The sequence below is a fragment of the Athene noctua genome, chromosome 1, assembly GCF_965140245.1.
Source record: "Athene noctua chromosome 1, bAthNoc1.hap1.1, whole genome shotgun sequence".
NCBI lineage: Eukaryota > Metazoa > Chordata > Aves > Strigiformes > Strigidae > Athene > Athene noctua.
The window spans coordinates 232,494,023-232,516,568 of NC_134037.1; the positions used below are offsets into that span (position 1 = coordinate 232,494,023).

A 22,546-nucleotide genomic window follows, 5' to 3' on the forward strand; every position below is an offset into this window, starting at 1 on the left:
TATTATATCCCAAGACTTCAACTGGAGCTGTACAGACTTCTGAGAGCACAATTAGGCCCGCTGTACCTTTTAAAGCTTCAAAAATAGTCATGTGTAATTCCTCCTTCTGTGGATCTTGCAAGCTTTAAGAGAATTTTTGAAAGCTGTAAATTCCTATTTATCCACTAAGAGGCTCACAGGCAATCTTCCCCTAATGGAAATAGAACTGTAAAGCCAAAACATTAATATACACAATATGATACATTATGCAGGGATAGACTTGTCAGAGCCAACGAGAGGGCACAGTGGCCATGCCACTACAGAGCCAGAGCCAAGCAGGTTTGCTCTGCTTACTCGGCTTCCCACACACAGGTTTCACTATCTGATTTATATTAGCACTGTACGGTTCTCTCTTAAAAAAAAAAAAAAGAAAACCAGCAAACCCATCTGACCTTTGAATCCCTCATCGGCATTGGCTGGCAGCCGGTATTGGCGAATCAGAGGGCACAGTTTGGTCTAAGTACGAGACAGCTATTCTTCAATAACTGCACTGTTAATATGCAAATCTCAGTTCCTCCATCGACTGTAATCTCCCTCCTCTGATTGGCTTCATTGGTGAAAAAAATTCACGTTATTTGTTAGCAGGCAAAATACGCTCTTCAGGTTCCCCGTTAAGATGAAGCATTATAAAGCCTCAGGAGCGCACAGGCTAGAGACAAATAACTCAAAGCAAGACAAAAAGAAGCCAAGAAAATGGGATTAGAAACATGATGAAAGGGGAAATTGTGAATTTAAAAATTCTCTTGATTCTCTTTCTTCTTCCTGGTTTTCTCTTGGGAGTTTTGCCAGTGACTGCAGATGGGCCATTTTTATTCATTTCTTTTTCAACCCTTGCCTTCTACATGTGACAATGTGCTCAAGTTCACAGCAGAAGACTTGAATTTGTACTGAGAATGACATTTCTGTACTGGAAGACATGCACGTGTCTGTCTTCATGGATCAGTTTTGCTGGCCTGCAAACAGAATGCTAGGAAGAAATACATGAATATGTATTGTTAAATATCTTGATATCAAAAAGGTGGATGGAGCAATTGAGCAAGAATACATCAGTGGTTCAACTCTTGAAAAGCCATTGCAAAAACCAACTGACAATATTGACATGTTCTTCACAGAAGGACAGACTTAGCTAACCACTGAACTTAGCGGGACATTTTCTGCAAGACATGAGCTGATGGGAATGCTCATGCCAATTCAACTGCTGAGACAAAAATTGATTTTTCCATCAAGAGTCCAATATGGCATATAAGAGTAAGATGTGTTCTCCATTACATTGTATAAAAATTAAAAAGTTCTATCAACTCTGGTAGTGTTAAATTCTGGGGAACCTTTGTAGAGTTGGGTTGGACTTGGGGATCTCCAAAGTGGATGTCTAGCCACATTGTTCCTCCCTCTTTGGCTTTTAGTTCATAAATTTTCCTTCATTCTTGCAATTCACCTTTCCTGAAACAACGCACGTGACAAGCTGTGTTGTCTTTGCTCCTGTACAGATGCAGCCAGCTCTCCTGCTTCCCTCTCTGAAGTGGCAGATGAGATCAAGCTGGTAATTTCTTAGATCTATGTATCTGGGCTGAAATCATGGTCCTGGTGAAATCAGTATTAATTTTATCATTGATCTTGTCACAGCTGTGATTTTGCTTCTTGGGATTGGCAGCAGAGTATTTTTGGAGGACTGGACATGGACTCTAATTTCCAGGTAGAAGACTAGGTGCTGTTAGTGTACAATGAATGACCCTTTTCTTTCCTCAGGCTCTGGGTGGTGGACAGCCCCTCTGACTAAAAAGAAGCAGAGTTCTGAGAAGTAAGGTAATCATGCCTGTGTTTCCCACAAAGCATGTAAGGCAGCTCCTTGTACAAATTACTAAACAAAGAGTGAAGGACATGTACCTGTAAGGAACCTGCAGTAAACTCATGATAGGGTAACCTGACTGCAAGTCCCTGGATGCCTTGGAAGGATGGAGGGCTGAGCTCAGAGGAGACTTCACACAGGGCTTTTGATTAACTTGCCACAAAGAGAGAAGTTGTAAAAAAAGATAGGTATGCTGCAGAGCTGCTTTCCTTCTCTGTCTCATGCATTTCAGATACAAAGGTAATGGGAATAGCACAAACAGAAATGCAGGCGGATATCTGAAACTAAAGGTTAAAAGGAAAAGACTTTGACAAGAACAACATAGGATTCCCCCAGCAAAGGTCAAACAATGACCTCCAAGCAGATTAATACCACTTCAGCTACTATAAAGGAACTTTAATATTTCAGTTTCAGCAAAAAGCCTGAAAAATTGATTTATTTGCTCTGGTGGGATTTTTTCCCAAGTGATATGACCATCTCTTTCATATATATATAAGGATTCTCATTTAATAAATAATAATAAAGCTAAGTAATAATTAACTGTTAGATGTGTTCTCCTTGGTCTTGCTCTAGGGGAAAAAAAGAAAAAAAAAATGTCCACATGCTTCAGCAGCCAGAGCTACAAGCACATCCAACCAGATAATTGACACAGCCGTTGAGCCAGCACAGTGTTAACTCTGTTTTAAGCTTCCTCAAATCGTCTAGCTTTAGAAACCATGTAACTTAATTGGATTGCTACAGACCTGACAGCTCCCCCTGTACCCTATGCTAAAGGATTACATCATTACTGTATGATTGGATACATAAACTAATGCTGTCAGTCCTGAGAACTGTCACCAGCCCTGAAGCTCGTCTTTCATCTTCCAATCACCATCAGAAAATGAAAACAACTGTGCTTCCCCCCTAAATCTGAAAAATAAAATTTGGGACAATTTTAAACAACCACATATCAGAAGCCAAGGATTTGAGCCAAACCTTGCATCCTTGGTCATGTAGGTGATTCTCTGCCATGTGGCCAGTTCCACTGAAACACTGGTTAACTCAAGCAAGCTCATCAAAATAATCACTTAGATAAGAAACAGTCTGCTGAAAGAGGTCTTTATATAATCCCAAAGGAGAAAATATGAAGATGGTTTACAAGGCAACACTTACATATGCTCAGTAAACACAGATAGAGAGACAGTGTGGATAATACAAGCTAAATAGCAGATTGGCAAATTCTAAATATCCCTTTCAGTTTCCACCTTAATGAAGCAAAAGCTAACAATGTTTTTAACCTGGAGATGTCCCCAAGGCACGAGTGATGGGTAGATGCCAAATCATCATCAAAAGTCTGTGAGAATTAGATACCTCTCCCTCATTTGAGTCTGCACACACCTCCCTGAGAGAGAAGTGTTTTGAAGGAAAAGATAGGTGTTTTGACCTTTATGCTGTCTCATTGCTGCTGATTTTCTCAATGCCCGTTATACTTTATTCCTATTCTGCTCATTTCGTAACACAAGTTTCATTTCTATTTAGAAGTTGCGCAAAGCGAGCATATTCCTTATTCTTAACTCTTACATGGCCTATCCAGATATTATTGCTCCATTTTGGGGAGGGAGGAGGGCGCACTGAAAGCACAGATTTGCTCAACCTGTCTCATGTTAATATCAATAAATGCTGAGTTAAGCTGCTACTGATTATTTTGTAGCCATGTTTTTTCAAAAACACCATGGGCAATTTTCAAAACAGACAAAAAGTAAATATTCTGGAAGAACCCATTCCAATAGACTAGTCCCTATTTTTTTTAATTTTCTTTTTGGGGGGGAGGGGTGTGTGTCTTTTTTTTTAAAAAAAAAGAGCATTCATAATAACAGCTATGCGGAAAATGATGTACAAAATTACCATTTCCAGCCACTCTTCTCTGAAGGCACTATCACCATTCTTTTCAGCAACTACCCCTCTTCTTTTTGCCTTAGGCGACAAATAGTCGCCTATCAGATAGGCTGTTAAAGGATTATTTTTCCAAGCTATACCATTCTTTAAGTCAAAGTCTCTACCTTGCTTGTGAAGATCTTCCTGAGTGAGACTACAAAATCCTTCCACTGTTCTTTGTCATAACCACATCACTATACAAAGTTTCCACAAACCATTAGCTATCTGTACAGTCCATCTATACTTTCTGTGCATACTTTCATCATGTAATCCTTCATTCAAGCAACTCTCACTCCCAGCACTGCACTTCAGTGTAAATAGTCTAGAATTCTACTAGGAGGAGAGATCCTGGGGTTTTTTCCTCCTTAGTTCAGCAGTCACTAAAATGCAGCCACATCTGGGGTGGCTCTTTAGCAATACACAGCAGTGCTATATAACATGATGATCGGGAATGGAAAATAAAGACTAATGTATTCAGCTGAAACGGCGACTGAAATTTCCATAGGCAGAATATAATTACCTGAGCTGGCGTTCTGCCAGGACACTGGGGTTAACATTATTACTCCTACAATACTCCTATTTATGGGCAATATGGAAAAAAAGTAATAACAGGATTTTTTAATTGAACCAGTGTGAACCCAACTACAGTAGGTTGCAGTCCAATTAAAATTGACAGCCCAGTGAAGCGGATACACATAACACACAGATAAATATAGAAAATCCAAGTTGTTCTCTTTGTCTTCTCTTTTTTTTTTTTTTTCCCACTGGATATTTAGTTTCATTTTCTAAATCTTTTGATGCCAGGAAACTATCATTGACTGGAAACACTTACTAGCTTTTTGCAGACAGTTTTCATAACTTAAAACAAAGATGGAAAAATATATCCTGTTAAACGTTTCAGTATTGCATTTTTTTCCTTTTCTACAGCACACAGTATTAAAATTACATTGGCTGTGCAGCAGGAGATTAGAAAGAGAAATTGCTTTTAACCTTTAATAGTAAATGACGCTGAAGTCACTAGATCTGTCTTTGAAGTACAGACAGTGCATACACTACCAATTGGAAACTTGTAACTAACAAACAAATAAGCAGCCTGATCTCCTACTAAAAATGCTGCAGAGGCTAACTCCTGAAAGGCAAAACTACTTTCTTTTCCCTTTTTTCTTTTGTGAAAAATAAATGCTTGAAGTGGCATAAAATATATTACATGTTTACTCCTGGTTCTGTAATCTTTACTCACAGGAGTATCTCTTTTTCAGACATGTAGAACCACCCACTGAGGTCAACAGGGTTCCTGGGGAATTTCTATTCCCTATCTGTCAGGGGTGTTGCGAGGCGTACTTCATTAGTGTTCTAAAGCACTCCAAGAGCCCTAGATAACAGCTGCTATATGTTGTAAGAAAATGGTACTATTCATTATTACAGAAGAGCTAAACTGTGTTTGTAACTGACCATTGCCTGAATCTTTTCCAAAGTTATTGGGTTTGAAGATACGCCTCAAAGCAAATCTGTTATTTAATAGAATGAAAAAAGTAAAGCAGGAACAGGGTATGTTTTAAGAGCAAAACAGAAGCAAGCTCCCCTGGGCTGTATCCTATTGACCTCTAGTTCCATTATTGTTTCTAGAATGTTTTTCCATTTAAGGCATTGCCACTGAAACCTTCCCAGGAAGCCCTGGGAAAGGATATAAAGTGAGGTCTCTACTAAGCTTGTAAGTAACATCTCTAAAAATGGAGGGTTGATTTATGTTTTACTGACAGCCAGGTTTAAGGGGGGAAAACCTTCCAGGCTTTGGTTATGAATCTTCTATAATATAATAAATAGTGCCATCTACTGGCTCTCTTTTGCTTTTGAGCAGTGTCAGGGTTTGATTGTACAGTATGGCTACTGCAAGTAGCATTAAAACACCAAAGAAATCAAGCCAACATGACTGTTGCTAGCATACTTCCTGACAACGGATCTTGGAATGATTTACAGGGGTTTCCATAAAGCAAACAAGCCTAAAATAAAAGAAGAGTAGAAGGAGAAAGAAAAATAGCAAGATGCAAACAAGGCAGAAAAGGCAGTGTTCCAGCAGACATGTGAAACTGGATGAAGGGTTGATACTGAAGACAGATACAGCTAAGCTGAACCAGATGCAGCCATCCCATAGGAGAAATCAGTGATGAGACTCCTCAGAGGGAAATTCCAATTCTCCAATTCCTCCCAATTAATTTTCTGTTAGAAAAAAATATAGCCAATCATTCTGGTTTTTTCCCTTCTACTCATTCCAGTTTCTACTATTAAACAAAGAAGAAAATGTAAACAGTCCCAACAGAAGAAATACACAAGTAGACAGAGAAGCTATGGGGCAATTTCATTCTCAGAGCTCAATAGTTTTCTGATTTACACCAGGCGCAAGATTTGACTCTCTGACTTATGCCTCAGAAAGCTACATGAACTGTGCAATGGTCTACTCTTAGGTACATTAAGTAATCTTGACACCTCTTCTGGAGCCAAATGACTTACTGAGTAAAGGAACTGATACAGTTGTTGATTTTAATGTATCTGGATAATTTGCTTGGAGATTATTTCCTAAGAAAAAGGGACTAGCATAATCACAGCATCTGGCAAAAGGGAAACAGTCTCAAAAATACACCATTTTGTCAAGTGTTTCACAAAAAGCAGAATGACTGTTAGTGCTCCTTCGCAGGAAAAAGCATGAGTGGAAGTGCTTCTTAGACATCAGACAACCCCACCAGATGCAGATCCATAGGATTCATGTTCAGCTTCTCATACAATATGTGTTTGTCATTATAACCTTCCCCTGGTAAGAGACAGATAAGCCGGACAATATGGAAATGCATGTTATCAGAGCTTTTATTGCTACAAATGGAACCTGCATCAGAGCAAGTTACAGCTTTTTGGGCTCTGGCTTCATCTCATATCAATGAAGATCATGTTTATCTGTGCCTCATAGAGTACTTTTAGACTCCAAAAGCACAAGAGATCACGGAAACTGTATCTTGACACAGATGTAGATTTCTCCATGCCTCAATCAGAAGTGCAAAGAGAGTCAGTGGCTTTCACAGCAGAGTCCCATCTTCACTCCCGGACTCCAAGTTAAGATTTTTATATAGCCCTCAGGAGTATGAGTTTTGGCAGCAACCACACACTGAAGAATTTCATGTAATATAACTCTGTATGAAGTTGTGCTAGAAAGGACTGGGAACACTGGAGTTGCTGTGGAAAGACTGACACAGATCCCTTAAAATGTGAGGCTTCTGGAAAGTAAAATCACAGAACACAGGTTGAGAACACTATTGCCACCTATGTAATCAGGACTTTCCAGAGGGGGTAACTGAAGGCCACACAGAAGCTTATGACAATAAAAGTGCTATACATTTTATGATTAGCAAGCAGACCCAATCTAACTGACTCTCTTTTCATGTCAATGTGTGCAAATATTTTCTTCTCACCTCACTGAGTTTACTCAGTAGTTGATGGCCTGATATCGCAAACCTCAAGTTCTATAGACTTGGTATCCTTCTAGATACAGGATCAGGTTTATATCAAGCTTTCATTAGTCTCCCTTTACATTTTTTATCAGTTTCATATTAGAGTTAAGATTTTAACCTAATGAAGAGGATATTCAGCATACTGATTCCTTCCACAAAGCAGGGCAGTCTCTGTCCCAATACAGATATGAAAGGGTAAGAGCTCTTTCTGGCACCAACTCTAACCTTCTGTCTTAAAGGGACCCCAACTAGTCTGTAGTGATCTCTTGAACAGCATAAAGTTTTAAGAGAAGAGGACTAGCTCCTGTAAGAAAGGTGCTGACAATACTTCTATTCTTCAGCTCCTATAAGAAGTTCTCTGGACGATGTGTAGCACTGCAGAAATTGGCTACTGCTGGTGTGCATGAAACCCATGGCTTCCAGTTCGATTCTTGGCTCTGGGAACAGGCAGGGAGCAAGCATGAGTCTAAGCAGCAGATGGGGACATTGCTAATTGGTCTGTTTTGATGCTGGGCCATCCACTGACAGACACTTCCCACTTCTCTCTTAGCAGTGATTTGTCATGTCAAAGAGCTACAGATATGGGAATGACAACAAAGAAAGTGAAAACAGCAATCACTTCAGTGCAGACAATCATTTTTCCTCAACTGTGCTAACCAAATGTGCTGCAGAATGTTGTGAGGCAGCTTGGACTTGGCAGATTCTCTGCAGACCAAAAGACACAATTTGGCCTTCTTTCAGTGTCAAGTGGCAATGATGTTATGTGAGTGCCATCATTTTTAATGCATTTTTGCTGTTTTCTTAAAAAGCCTGGTGATCATTATAAAAGAAGGAAAGCAGAATGGCCTACTATGGTGCAAAAATATATTCTGTGTGAAAACTACCATGAGAGCATTGTTTCATAAACAAGGGATCAGAACTCAGTAAAGGTTGTGAGTGCAGTGGGAGTTTTACTGGCAGAAGCAGGATTCACTTCCAGAAGCAGGAATAAAAGACTGCAGTTGCCACTGGAAGAGGATTCAAACAGTGGAAAAGTTTGGGAGCTGTTCCATCAAACTGTTCCAGTTTAAAGAATGACAGCAGATTACAATCTTTAGACTATGTAAAACTTCAACTTTCACATTTTCTTCTTCTCCAGAGATTTCTGGCTGCAAATCTTAGTAATTTTGTGGTAACAATTGTGGCTTTGTCTTCTGTAATGTCCCTGCCATATTTTATATGCTCTGGGACAGTAAATGACTGTGATTATACTGCTTTGGGGGAGGTACAACATCAGAGATTCTGCCTTTCACTTTTGAGCAGAATTGCTAAATTCTCAGTGTTTTTTAAGATTTTTTCTGTTTTCATTAAAATGAAAGAAAATTAAACTACTGCACTCATTACAGATCAGTCATTTACAATGCAGCAAAACAAACAAAACATGTTTTGAATGGAAAGGGTATAAAATATCTTCTCAAACCACCAGTGCCTAAAAAGAAGGAATTTTACTGTCCGTGTGGATCTGTTTAATTATCTCACATGGAAAAATGTCACCCTCTAGAGGGCTGCAGGCTGTGGATGGAGGTGTTTTGCAGGTAAGTTACTTGGAATTCCAGTACTGAAGAACTGCACTAGAGTAGCTACTAAGGAACACCTTTCCAGTTGAAGTTTATTAGGCACATCTGCAAAAGTAAGATATTTAATGGTTGTGAAACAGACCACTTTCATGACCGCTAAATCCCCACTGAAAAGGTACTCCCACTTGGCTATTGATTCAAACTAACTGTTAAGTTAAACAAACATGTCCTAACTCTGCCCTAAAGATGACTCATATATGAATGAGGATGAAATAAAGTGACACGTATTTCACAGTGGTAATTGGGAATCAATAGCCAAAATTTCCCTTTTGTTATCTCAAGTAAGTATGCCTCGTTTTCCATTCAGGGGAGAAAAAAATCTCAACAATCAGAATTCTCTGTTTTTGTATTGCACGTTTCTAAAGTTCTAATTTTGGTATACTAGCACATGTTTTCTATTAACAGATCTCCTCTTTCTCATTTTACTTGACCTCCTATACATCATTAATTAAAGTTGTTAGCATCACAATATGTCAGCTCTTCTCGTGTTCCATTGCTTCTAAAAACAATGTTGCATTGCTGTTTTTCTTATCAGCTGCTCTTTTCTGCTTTTATGACAGCTTCTGTGTTGTTTTCCATTGTACATTATTTTCCACACTTATGTATTAAAAGCAAACAAAATTATACTACATGGTATCAGAAAATTAAAGCATTTGGGAAATACACTAATCAAAGTTCAACGCTCTCTTTGTATGAGAAAATTAGCACTCTTGAAGGTCTAATAAGCATGGTTAAGAATGTTTCTGATGCCAATAACCTAAAAAGTAGTCAAAATCCCCTGTGCCCTCAGCAAGAAATATAATGTAACACTAAGAAAAAAGAAAGAGAAGTAAGCACTGAGAAAAAAAAAAAACAAACATCGTAAAGGCATTCAGATGGAAAGAAAGCCATCTGCAGCTGCCTGGGAAATATGAAGGCAAAGTGAATTAGATTAAGTTTTAAAAGTGACAGTTAAACTACCTACAGGTGTAACTGCCAGTGTATGGTTCTGTTCTCAACTCTAGACTTACGGAAGTGAGTGGAGTTAGACTAGACAAAAGCTTCAGTAAATCAGCAACTGATCTATTAACTCCTAATTTTCAACAGAAAACCAAAGAGGCTTTGAAATTCTTAATTACTGTATTTCTGAAAATGGAATAAGGATGCTCTGTAGCTTCTTTTTAAGTATAAAAGGAAAGGAGTCAAAACCACCAAAACATTGTGATTGCTACTGTAAGAACTGAAGTGGTGTTACGACGGTAGTAATGAGTTACTTCTGATTTCATATTTTGATCCCTCTTTGAGTAGTGAGGTGTTTCTTTGTTGTTTTGTGAGTGCTAATTGCTGCAGTACTGTGTTAAATCACTGTTATGATGTTTTTCTTGAGCAGCAGGATGGATAATTGAATAATTACAAAGGATAAGTTCATTAAAATGGGTATCGCTATAGAAATGGGATTTTCCAGCAATTCAGTGAGGGGTTGTGTACAGTTATGCAAACAATCTGTTGAAAAACGTTCTTATCTAGAAAACCAAATCTTTCATGCAGGCAGCTTCTCTCAGAAGCAGACCAGGAAATGACAACTGCACTGGGCTGACTTTCTTCTGCACGTGCTACTGTGAGAATCCCTAATTCTGGTATGATTCAAAGTTCAGACATAGAATTCCTCTGTTATTATGGGTAACTCACCAAAACTCAAATTCTGTTTGTAAAAACAGATCTCAAGTGTATTAGTGGTGTAGGAGCCACCACTGAAGAGCCTGCAGAATAACATATAATGTCAATGAGAAAACTCTCTTCCACTTTGAACTTTCAAGCCATTTCTTTTCTAGTGTAGAAGACAGCAAAATGTTGGGTCCCATGATGGTTGAATACACCTGAGTCATTAAGTTACACAGTGAAGGAGCAGCTGCAGTGTTGAGCCGCAACAGGATCTCAGCACTACCTCTCCAGCTGCCCTACTTGCTACCTTTAAAAAATTTAAGCAGCTACTACACCGTGTGAGGAAGCACTGGAGGTGCCATGAGGAAGAGAAAGATGTTCCATGGGAAAGTGAGCATCAAATAAATCTCACAGCTTCGTTCAAAAAATGAATTTTTAAAAAGTAACCTTGTGAGATTCTACTGATACTTGTAGAGTCAACATCAGGATCACTATTTTAGATCCAGGTGTCTCACATGAGTTAATGGACACTGACAGTAACATAGACTGTGTGATTCCCCAGTGACCAGAGCAAGATCTGCTGACTAGGGAGGATTTTTCAAATTTAGGAGCCTCACATTCCACTATGGACTCTGTAGTACAAAATGAACACAGTATTTATGTACTGTTCTCCCTTCCCTAATTTCTTCCACTTCCACTCATTGCAGCCTGTGTCTGTCTTCCATTCACCTTCCCCTGCTATCCTTGTCTAAGTTTATTACCTATGTTTCTAACTTCATCCTCACTTTCAAGGGACTGCTCAGCATTTTGCTGGTTATTAGGTACTAATTTTAAAAGTCTGGGTTACAAAGAGGAGACTGGAAATTCTCACTGATGCACACATTGGTAACTGGTGATAGTTCACATGACTGGAATGCTAAAGATCTTTAGATAAAATTTATTTAGGGGAAGAAGTGGAAGTAGTGAATGACAGTGTAGTACTACAGAGATGCTGCTAGCTAGTCTGTATATCCCGACAATTCAGAAACTAATTGTCAGTGTGCTAAAACACAAAAGACAAGAAGAGAATATAGCAGAGAGGGAAGGAGGGAGAGTCTTTATAGACCATGAAACCATACCAGAATTATTTCTTATGACTTGTCTGGAGTTAGAGGCAGACTGCGGGGGAGCAATTGTCTTGCCATGGGAGAATTCAATTTCAGAAATGTAGCATGGAGGTCACAAAACCTGCTAGAGTTTCTAAAATTATTCCTTGTGATCCTTTAACACAGAAAGTATTACTGCTCTCAATACAGGGTAACTCAATTATGGTCTCACTGTGATGGATAGAGCTGTATTAATTCCTGGCCTGGAGTCGGTGAGGGATAACTGGAGAGGATAGACGGGATTTATGTCATGTAATTTTAGTCATCTACAGTGAGTTTAGAACTAGTTGCCCTTGAGTCCTTCTGAAGGCAACGGAGGGAAACAGGCACTGCTAGAAGGCAAGTCATGCCACCTATCTTAGAGCCCTATGATGTTTCATCTCACCTCATGTTAGTTATCCAAAATGCAGATTTCTTCCCATCCAGTGCCCTCCATAGTCAATGCAAAGGGCAAGACACCACCGGAATGTGAGTTACTAAATTCTAAATCGGTGTCCGAGACAGGCAACATGAATACCCTGCACAGTAGCTGATGCTGCAAAATGGTGAATTTCCTGTCGTTGATGAAAATTGTGAGTGAAGTTGGCTGGGGAGAAGCAGATAGAAAAAAGCAAATGAAAAATGGGAGTTCTATGAGAGAAACTAAAAAGATGCTTAAAAATCGAAGAGTACTCCAAGAAGAAAGAGGAAATCTTTAGCTAAAAGTCTGCTCTGGCTCACTGGCAAATGGAAATAGCTGTTAGAACTAACATCCCACTGCTGCCCAGTGTAACATATGGAAAACATGACATTGAATGTAGTACATAAATGAGAAGCTTACAGCTCAGGAAATCAATAGGAAAAGCTAGAGAAATACAAAGGAAAAAAAATATGGCCAGCAATAAGACAATAAAAGGGGAAAAAAAAAAAAAAAAAAAAGGAAATTTTGAGCATTTACTAATAATGCTGTTGTGACTGTTGAGGCTTAAGGTCACAGGACTTGGATATATCTTACCTAACTTTAAACACCAGAATATAGTTACTTACATCTGACCTAGTGACCATTCACTCCCTTTACAACTGGGAGAAAAATTACTTTTTAAGGCACAATTCCTGTCATCCTAATGCAACTATATAAAGCAGTTCAGATGAAACATTCCCTAGAAGTGTATCTTTCTCTCCATGACTATAAAGGAAGAACCAACAGATGTAACTGGGAAAAAAACTTGAGATACTCAAGCTGTCCTCTGTCAAAATGTTTGCTTGCTTTTTCCAACTGCATCAGTTAACCTAATACAAATGCATTAGTAATTAAAGAAGTCTCAGCAACAGTATGAACTCATAATTTGAGAGATGGTAATAATTTTAGTAAAGATGCACAAAAGGCAGATCGTGTATTTGTACTGCACTGGAGAAGGGCATTCCAATCCCTCAGTAACTGCGAGAGAGGTGACAAAACCCGAGGGTAAAATTTTAACCACAAGGCCCAGATAACTTTTATTCAAGTTCATTGAGAAGGCTGCTGGACTACTGATCTAAATTTATATGAATGTTGTAAAGTCAGGATTCAATTGATTAAAATTCTATGCCAATACCGAAAAAGAGAAAGGTGATAAAATTACGTAATTACATGGGTTTTAGCCTGAAACTATCCTCTCTGTCCCCTCAAAAGCCCCTGCCAAAGTTCAATCCTTTGCTCCAGAGCACATAGCCATAAAATAAACCTTTAGATAGGGGTAGACAACAGACTGGCTGTGCTATTTCTGGGCTTATCTCACACAAAATAGGCATTTAATTGAGTCTTTTAAATTATGGGTAGTTGCTCTAGGATTCCTTTGTTGTGACTGGAAAGAGCCAGACTGCCATAAGGCATGCAAGAACTGAACCGGCTGCGGGATACCTTTCTCCTGTCAAGTATATTGGGAGCCTCAAGCAGTGACATTCATACCTTATGTTTAAGCTTTCCAGAAGACTGACCTTGAGACAGAGCTGCTGCTTCAGGCCAAAAGATTCAGCCCAGGCTGAGTTATTTAAGAAGCCTGAAAACACAGGTTTATATAATATGTTGTAAATCCATAACTACCAGCTATCATAAATTTTAGTCAGTGATGTCTGACCTAATCTTTTTGGAATATATTTTTCAGCAAAAAGCAGGAAGCCAATGACCTTAAACAGAATAGTTCTTACTAAGAAGAAAGTGACCTGAGGAAATTTTGTAAAAGTCTGATTTTAGTTCACAAAATAATTTTTTTAAAATTATTTTTAAGAAAAAAATGAGAAGTTATATTTGTAGTGGAATTTGCATTATATCTTAGAATAGAACAGAAGGTCTGAGGAAATTTGCCAAATTTTTCCTCTTTTAAAAACAGCTCAGTAATTAAGAATAAATAAATAAAATCTTTCAGTTGCTGTTTGCAGTTGTAAGGGTAGAATACTCAGCATCTCCTCTTCGTCCTTCCTTTGGAGAAATTAAACAGAATTCAGGACTATTCATCATGTTCTGTAGAAATATTAACTACTCTCATGATAAGTATCGATCTTCAAACCCCAACAAGCATGAAAGGTGCCTTTACCGTGTAAAAAGACATTTCACCACTAGAGGGAACTATTAGACTTTATTGTCAGTGGGGAAAAAAGCAACTGCGTTTCAAACTGTTGGTGCTAGCTCCACTCCAGAAAAGTCTTCATAGAATCATTTAGGATGGAAAGGACCTTTAAAATCATCGAGTCCAATCGTTAACCTAACACTGCTAAGTCCACCACTAAACCATGTCCCCAGGTGCCACATCTACACGTCTTTTGAATGCCTCCAGGGATGGTGATTCCACTGCAAGTGATATATTACAGTAATTAATATAATGTGTAAATGATAGAAGAATATCGAAGCATTTAGGTGACATTTAGTCAATAAATATTGAGTATATCATATGCTATTTATAACAAAATGAGAGATTAAGAAGTTTGCTTCTTTTGGAAATATTTAGAGATAATTGAATTATGTGAAACTAGCCTATGTTAAATTAAAAAGCTACTGCAAAGTGTAGAAACACTCATGTAATTTCCTAACAGGAGAAATCTCTGTTCAATTCAGAGCATTGTCCTTTGCTCATTATTGTAGAAAACATTTTCAACCAGAATTATATTTAGTGGCATAATAAAGCCATCTCCTCTGTCTTCTTTCATCCAGGTGGGGAATGTGCAGTGCAATTATCTTTCTTTTTGAGGGTAGGGAGGGTAGAAATTTTCTTTGTTTATCTTGCTTTGTCCTTTTCAGTTTGTGGTTTATTCTTTTTCTTTGTTTTGTTAGGTCACAACATGTTACTTCCTCTAAATGCTAGAAAAAATCAGTGGAAGAATTGAGTGTGGTTCAGCAAGCGGGCTGTGAATTGGTTTTGCTTGATCCACATTTCTGAGGCAGTTCATTGCACTGCCTTAACCCTGCCCCTGAAAAACCATTTGCCTCCTGCAAAGTAGACAATTAAAAGGAAAATGTTTCAGTACTGCTTGGAATTCCTCAAGAAGTCACTGCCTCGACATGACTCAGAGCTGCATGTTGCAGCTGCAATTTAACAAAGGATCTAATAATTACTTTGATAATGACATATTCATGCATTTCAGAAAACTGTGTAAGAGTTCTGAAAGTTTGTTTTTTTCACTCACAACAGCATGACATACCATCAATGCACAGTGTGGCCACGATTTCTTTTTCCTCTGAAGCACTGTGTATGAACCATAGTAGAATAGCACACAGTACTGTCACGCTCATACACATGGCTCTTGGCGAGTAACTCTCCTGAGGGCCACACTAAACTCTGCAACAGAGGCAAAGCAGCATAATGTTGGCATCTATTCCCAAGCCACCTTCCCTTCTTCTGTTGTGTATCGCATGTAGCCTTGATGAGAGCAAAGATCTTAGCAGATACATCTGTGTTACCTTACGTATCTCCTCTGCTTCAGCACCTCAGGTTGTTGGGTCACGTGAAAGGGATTCATGTGGGGCCTCAGCCCACAGCATGAGGAAATCCTTCCCTTTAACAGCCATCAGTACATTTGCTGCATCACATGGGGTGACCCAACGGCTGTATTGTTTCCCTGTACAGTGTGGAGTTCCCCTAATATGTTCCTACTCATTTACACTATGTTGTTGGAATAAATCCAGTTTCCCGTGCTTCAGATTTTTGCTAAGCAGTGGGTAGGACTCGTTGGTTGGTAAGTTGTTGCAAACTCTTTCTTTACATATTCTGTTGCTGCTTGCTGTCTGTTTTGCTGCTCAGAGCAGGCAGTCACTCCTCTTCCCGTTGCCTGCAGAGGGCTGAAGCCAGAGTTCCTTCTTTGGCCCCACACCCATCGTCAGAAAAATTATGACTGATACGGGTTTGGCAGCATGCTTCTCCAGCGGGAGCTGGGAGAGCCTTATGTAAAGAACACGAAGTGCATTCGCTGTGTTATTCCCTGCAAATCATAAATCATTCTCCTACTGTCTATGCTTGCTTGCTAAGAGAAAAAAAAATGCCCTGAGATCGACCTACTACTGTTCAACATTGTACCAAGGAAAATCTGCCTCAGCAGGTTGCCAGGATTTTCTGGAATTAGACATCTTATAAAAAGCTCAGACGTTTCTTTTTTCATATGTTGTACAGAATACTGATAGTTTAGAGAAGTTGGTAATTTACATTTCCTTCTTTCAGCTGAGTTTTTTCCCAGATGAGGTTTTCACCCAATTAACTGCAATTCACTAGTAAAATGTTTATGCCTTTCTTTATATTTATGATCTGTTAGATATTAAATGCTAAATTTAAAATGCTGTTCATGGGAAAATATGTTAATACTGTATGGTACAAAGTTCTGTTTAATCAGAAGCATGAAAAATGTATTCGATCCTGTAAAACTGGTGTTTAGCACATGAAAAAACTGAATGAAGATTTCAGGTGTACTGAGTGACTGAACTTCCACAACCTTGGTGGGGACTGAGGACAATCAAAGCTTCAAAGATTGGAGATGAATCAACTCAGGTATCAAGGCAGTTGAGTTAAACACACAAATAGTGTGTTTATGTGGGAAGAGTGATAATAATCATGGTGTTTAACTAGGACAGTGATGCAGGATAACAATAACAATCAGAGTCCTTATAACAAATTATTTCAGAGCTGAAACAGACTTTTTGCAACATGGTGGACTTTGTGCTAAACATAATTTGTATTAAAGAGTTCATACTCTATAGAGTCAGCAAAGCCTAAGTAAAATGGATTAAGGACTGGATAACACATTTTCACAGATAATTGTTAAAGAAGCTCCAACATATGAAGAGGGCATTCATAGTGGGACTCTACAGGTCTTGGTATTAAGACCAATGCTAGTATTTTTATTTGATATGGAAATAAAGATAAAATTAGTTTTAGTGTAATTTTTTTAATCATATGAGATCAAAACAGTTAGACACAGCACAGAGATGCACAGTTAAGTTACTTAATTAAACTACAGCTACATTTTGTTGGCAGGAAAGCTGAGAAGCTGAGGAGTACTTTAGTTTCCAAAACTCCCACCATTTCATATGGGGCTACAGCTAAACCATGCAGCAGTTCCCTTCTGGCCTGCACAGCTGCGTTTCTTCTCAGAAAAAAAAAGGATGTGAATTGGAGAGAATTACAAATGCCTAGGGCTCTTTCTGATATGGAGTTCAGCTATTACCAGATGTAGGGGAATCCTTTGTAGTTAACCAGATTGAGACACAATTGAGATAAACTCAGTCTATTTAAATACGTATATTGAAAAAGCAAGTTTTACACAGAGAAAAATTAAGGAATAGACCTTGGATAGCTGAGATCCCCTGAAGTGATGTGTGAGTCACTTCAGAACAGAAAGGTAGTTAAGATTAGTTTTAAGATGTCTTTCTTTGTCTTCTTTTAAAATAAATTAGGTTAGAAAAGTTTTAACCCAGCAAATTATTTGTATCACATTACTGTTACTACAGCATAGGATATTGAGGTTTTCATTTCTACATTGTTGTTTTAATAAAAGAAGCCTGGTTGATAATACTGCAAAGGAAAAAGACCAAGCCAAACAAACTTGAGAGTCTAATAACATTGAGAGAGAGCCTTCATGAGTCAGCATATTGTTTAAAATAACTTTATATTAAGTGAAATAACATATTAAGGGAAATGTAAATATACATTAACATACAAATGTTCTAAGACAAGTAATAATTGTATTGCATTTTAAGTTTTTCTTTCCTAAGCTAACAATGTACAGACAGTCTAACATTTTCCAGTTAATACTCAATTTGCTTAAATCTTTTATATTCACCAGATAAATCTAAATTATTCGAGACAACACCTCTAATAAAAAGCTACTTCCATAGAACAGATGATGTTACAGGTGATGTCCAGTCAGAACTATTACCTTAAGTGTAAGAATGAAGTATGGTAAATTCCTCAAATGCCAAGCACATAATAAAAAGAAGGCAAAGAAAAGTGTCTAGTGTTCACTACTGTTTTATCAAGAATATTTAATGGGTTGTCATTTATGTTAAGAATCATCTTACTGAACATTAGATGTTGGATGGCTAGTACTAGTTAGTTAAGATCCTCTACACAGTAAATTTCTCTGTAATCAGTCATCTGTCATTCATTTCTATTTCTAGAGGGTCAGTTCTTCCATTTTAAAAGTTGCCCAGATTCAGTCCTCTCTTTACCTACCCATTGCCCTTTGCTAACATATATTAGAGCAGTTAAAGTCAGATTATTTGAAACCCCGTTCTGAGAATATTTGTTTCTAAGCCTTTTATAGCTGGACAACCTATGTCCTCCTTGACCCCACACTAGAACGTCCTGGCAGATACAGGGCAAACAGGCCATAACATCATCTGTATGAATTTCCCACACAGCAAAAAACAGGCCAACAGAGCTTTTGGAGTTCTTTAGTAGGTTGCAGTAATAAGGGATGTGGATAAAAGATCTCAAATTGTGGTATCCCAAGAAAGCAAATATAGACTGATACCAATTTCTCTGTAAGAAAAACAATGTAGATCTCAATCTTCAGAGATCTAATCAAATAAAAAGGAACTCCTCAAATCTTATTTGGCTGACTTCAAATTACTTTTTAGATAAAACAGGTACATATTTTGAAAATGCCTGTAAATGCTAATAACTTTCTTCCTGAACAGCCTCTGGCTACAGTAAAAAGGAAAAAAAAAAAAAAAAAAAAAAGTAATTCCAAAGCATTACAGATTCAGCAAAGCCTAGTATAGGCCACAGAATGAAAGGGAGAAAAACTTTAAAAAGAAAGAAATCACTGAGCCCTGGCCCAGCTATCAGGCTTTTTACTATTTGCAGTATTTCCAGAAAAAAAGCTCCTCCACCTGGTAAAGATTACCCACACTGTAGCTTTGCTAGGTTTGGTTTATATGCTACTTTGTACCTCCATGATTCCAAGACGCTTTCTTAGTTCTGCTGCTTTCTTCTCCAACTGCTGAATGTTCCAGTGCCATTGTCTTTTATTTGAATGGAGTTTCTTCAGTTGGCAATGCAAACGTTTTAGAATAGCATCATATCTTTTATTCTGTACCTAATAAAATAGAATAAAATTCACTTCAAAATTTATTTCAAGCAAAACTATTTACAGAGGTGGGTTCAGCTCACCTAACTCTAAGTGTAGATTCTGACATTTGACCAAATCATTCCATGTTCACCTTATAGCTACTGAAGAGACACAGGCATCTAGGAAGCAATTCATCTGACTTAGATACCTGCTTTAGGACAATATGAAATGTGCCTCTCTTTCCCATTAAGGGAAAAAAAAGCTCTGTCCTATTAAGAGCTTAAGTGATGACTTCAATGTGGGTATCACCTGCTCTGTAGATGTCTAAAATTTAACAAAGTAAATCTCACACAAAGAGTCAGCATCTCACGGCTGCAGCAACATTTTGTACATGGAGGTTTTCAGGCTCCAGAGTGAGAGCAGACAAAGGAAGAAATTTTCAGCCTTTGACAAGTGTGTTTGGGTTGAACACAAATGAGGTAACCTAGATGGCTGTAGTGGCATCTTCACTGTTGCACTGCACTTAAAAAGTCACGTTTTTCTTAGAAAGACAATACTGTGGCAATGAAGTACTGTATCAATTTTGTCCTCATTGCTGTCTTATGTGAATAATGGCTGTGGCAGACAACTCTCTGAAGATCTGCATTATGAAGTGTAAATGCATGAAACATTCATTATAATAAAAATGAAAATAACAGGTATTTACTTAATGAAAATTTGAGCTTACTTACCTGAGTTTGAAAAACCTATGAGTGGTAGCGTATAATTATTCTCATGTCTGCTTATTGAAACATTATTACACTGTATTTAACATACACATGATGGAGTACAGCTGCATAACTACAGCATTGCCAGTGACTTCCTGTGAGTCTTACTGCCTAAATTTCATGTATAACTGAATAACTTCCTCAAAAATGTTTTATAAATTACACTGCCTTCTTTTGCTAGTGAAGGGTTGTCTTTCTTCAAGTTGCTTGGCTCTCCACCATAATCCTTCACAACTTTTCAAGGGATGCTGTCAGATTCACTCACCTGACTGAACGCTTGCAGGATCTGAACTAGGCCTGTGTTGTACAACACTGAAATATCTATGATCAGTATTATCTGCAGATTCAGAGCTGCATGTATGACCTACATGTCTGCATTCCTGTTTTGAGCAACAGAAATCGAGGCAATACATACTACAAGTCTAGAAAGAACAGATTATGCAGCTCACCTTACTGTAAACCCCTACAGATAGCCAATTGAATTGATCTCTAGGATACATCAACTGGACTGACTACACCTCCAGTGATCATAATGGGCAACTATCTGACTCACGTGTAGCCCCCTGTATTCAAACAACCACATTCAGGTGTTGGCAGTCAGGAGATTAATCCTACCACTGCAACACAATCCATGTGTCTAGTATCTCACTTTATTCTCATGCTTGGTTTAAGTATTCTTTCTCGAGTTGTGCCGAGGACTGCTGGGTATTAATGTCTCTGCTTGTCCACTGTCAGTTTTTATATTAAAAACCAGACTGTCTTCCAGAGAGCTCTTAATAGAAAATGATAGCCTGAAAGATTCCATTTTTAATCCTGTTTCCTTCTGAGACATAAAATTCATACAATCCAAACAACTGAAGAAGATCTTAACCTTCATTATTTAATTAATTTGATTCCAATAACAGAACATTATTTTTAGGCTGCCAAATTTCACTTTGAGTTTAAAGATCTTTCTTAGGAGGATGTTGCCTTGATAATAAAATATTTTCTCAAATGCTGAATAGCACAGACCTATTCTAAAGTGGCTGTGGTTTGCTTTTCAGTTTAAAAATTCTCTGTTCCCTATCACATGAAAAATGATTCTTTTTTCCTCCTACATTTTACAATGGGTAACAGAGCTAACCTTAGATCAGTTAATCTTTATATTATCGAGCTGTGCTCATTAAATTTTGTAGCATTTATTTGAACTAACAAGATAAATTACACGAAACTTCCAAACTAAAAACTATCTAGATATACAAAGTATTTTAGTAAGGAGCAAGATGTAAAATATAGTTCAATTATTTAAAAAGAGAAGGTTTTAACTATTTATCAGAATTTTATCTTGGCAGCTAATTAGAAGCTGCTGTGTTATCCCTAATTTAATGTCAGCTCAAATTAGGGAGATTCATAGGAAGTCCATTTTCTTGGTGCAATTGATTCTCCCACTGATGAGTTATCAGGAATCAGGAGAGAAGTCATGAATAATAAGTCAGCAGTGAAATTTAAAGTATTTCAGAAGTATTACAGAAATAAAAACCTGTGTTTTTTGCTTTACTGCTGTTCAGCGACCTCTTTCTTTTCTGGGTATCATTCCAAAAGTTCTCAGCTCAACTCCTTATTAAAAGGCTTAAGAAAAAATGTTCTTAACTTCAATTTTCTCATGATAGCAATTTGGTTCTGAATTTTAGAAAGACTATCGGTATCAATAATTTACTGTTACTGTATATACTTGATTAATGTATGGCCAGCAACTGTATATAAAGTACTTCAAAATTCATTTGCACTATCTACATTCTTTCAGGAGAACTGTAATTATATTTTATTTGAATGACTCACCTCAATTTCTTTTCTAAGCTTAGCATGCATTTTTTTCTCTTCTTCCAGCAAATCTGTTTTTTTATTGATTAACTCTTTCAATGTTGTGATTTCCCTTTTTAAAAGTGTAATTTCTTCCTGTAGATGTAAGTCAAGATACAGAAATCCTCTCCTTCAAAAGTTGTACAGTACATCTATTAAACTTAATAAAAATGTTACATTTTAACAGACTCTCTTCACTGATATGAGATCAAGAGCTATAATTTTAAAAATCACATTAAAATTGTTAATAATAATTATATTAATAGTTTATTAATGTAAATAAATTAATAATTAAATTATAACATGGCTTTAAATACTTAAGAAGATATACTCTTGATCTGAAATACACAAACAACTACAACAATACAGGAATCTGACCACATTTCAGTGGTCTTAATTTTGTTTAAAATATAATCAAAGAATACTTAATGTAATATTTGAGACAGATATTTCTTTCTCATAGGGAGATACGATGTTGATCAGTGTTTATCTATCAGTATTTAAAGATTTCCTTGTACAACCAAATTTTCATCAATTTACGTGAATAGAGTAACACCAGATTTTCAATAATGCAAGTAGCATCGGAGTTAAAATCTGTGAGCTCATTTCAACTTCATACTTGTGTTTGTTCATGTCTTGGTAAAGTTTTGTGATTAAAAATTCCTACATGGTAATTTTTAATAAGTATTGCAGTTACGGTCAAATAAAAACAAGTGTTAGACTGGAA

The 22,546-nt window shown here is 37.5% G+C and overlaps 1 protein-coding gene across 1 annotated transcript in view; it reads right to left on the reverse strand.

Moving 5' to 3' along the window:
- Nucleotides 1-22,546, reverse strand: part of CCDC122 (coiled-coil domain containing 122) — a 46,105-nt gene that overhangs the window by 19,280 nt on the left and 4,279 nt on the right. The window contains exons 4-5 of the mRNA XM_074912697.1: nucleotides 21,799-21,915; nucleotides 19,094-19,240 (exon numbers count right to left, since the gene is read on the reverse strand). Of these exons, the coding sequence (XP_074768798.1) occupies nucleotides 19,094-19,240; nucleotides 21,799-21,915 (264 nt within the window). The remainder of the gene's footprint in view (nucleotides 1-19,093; nucleotides 19,241-21,798; nucleotides 21,916-22,546) is intronic.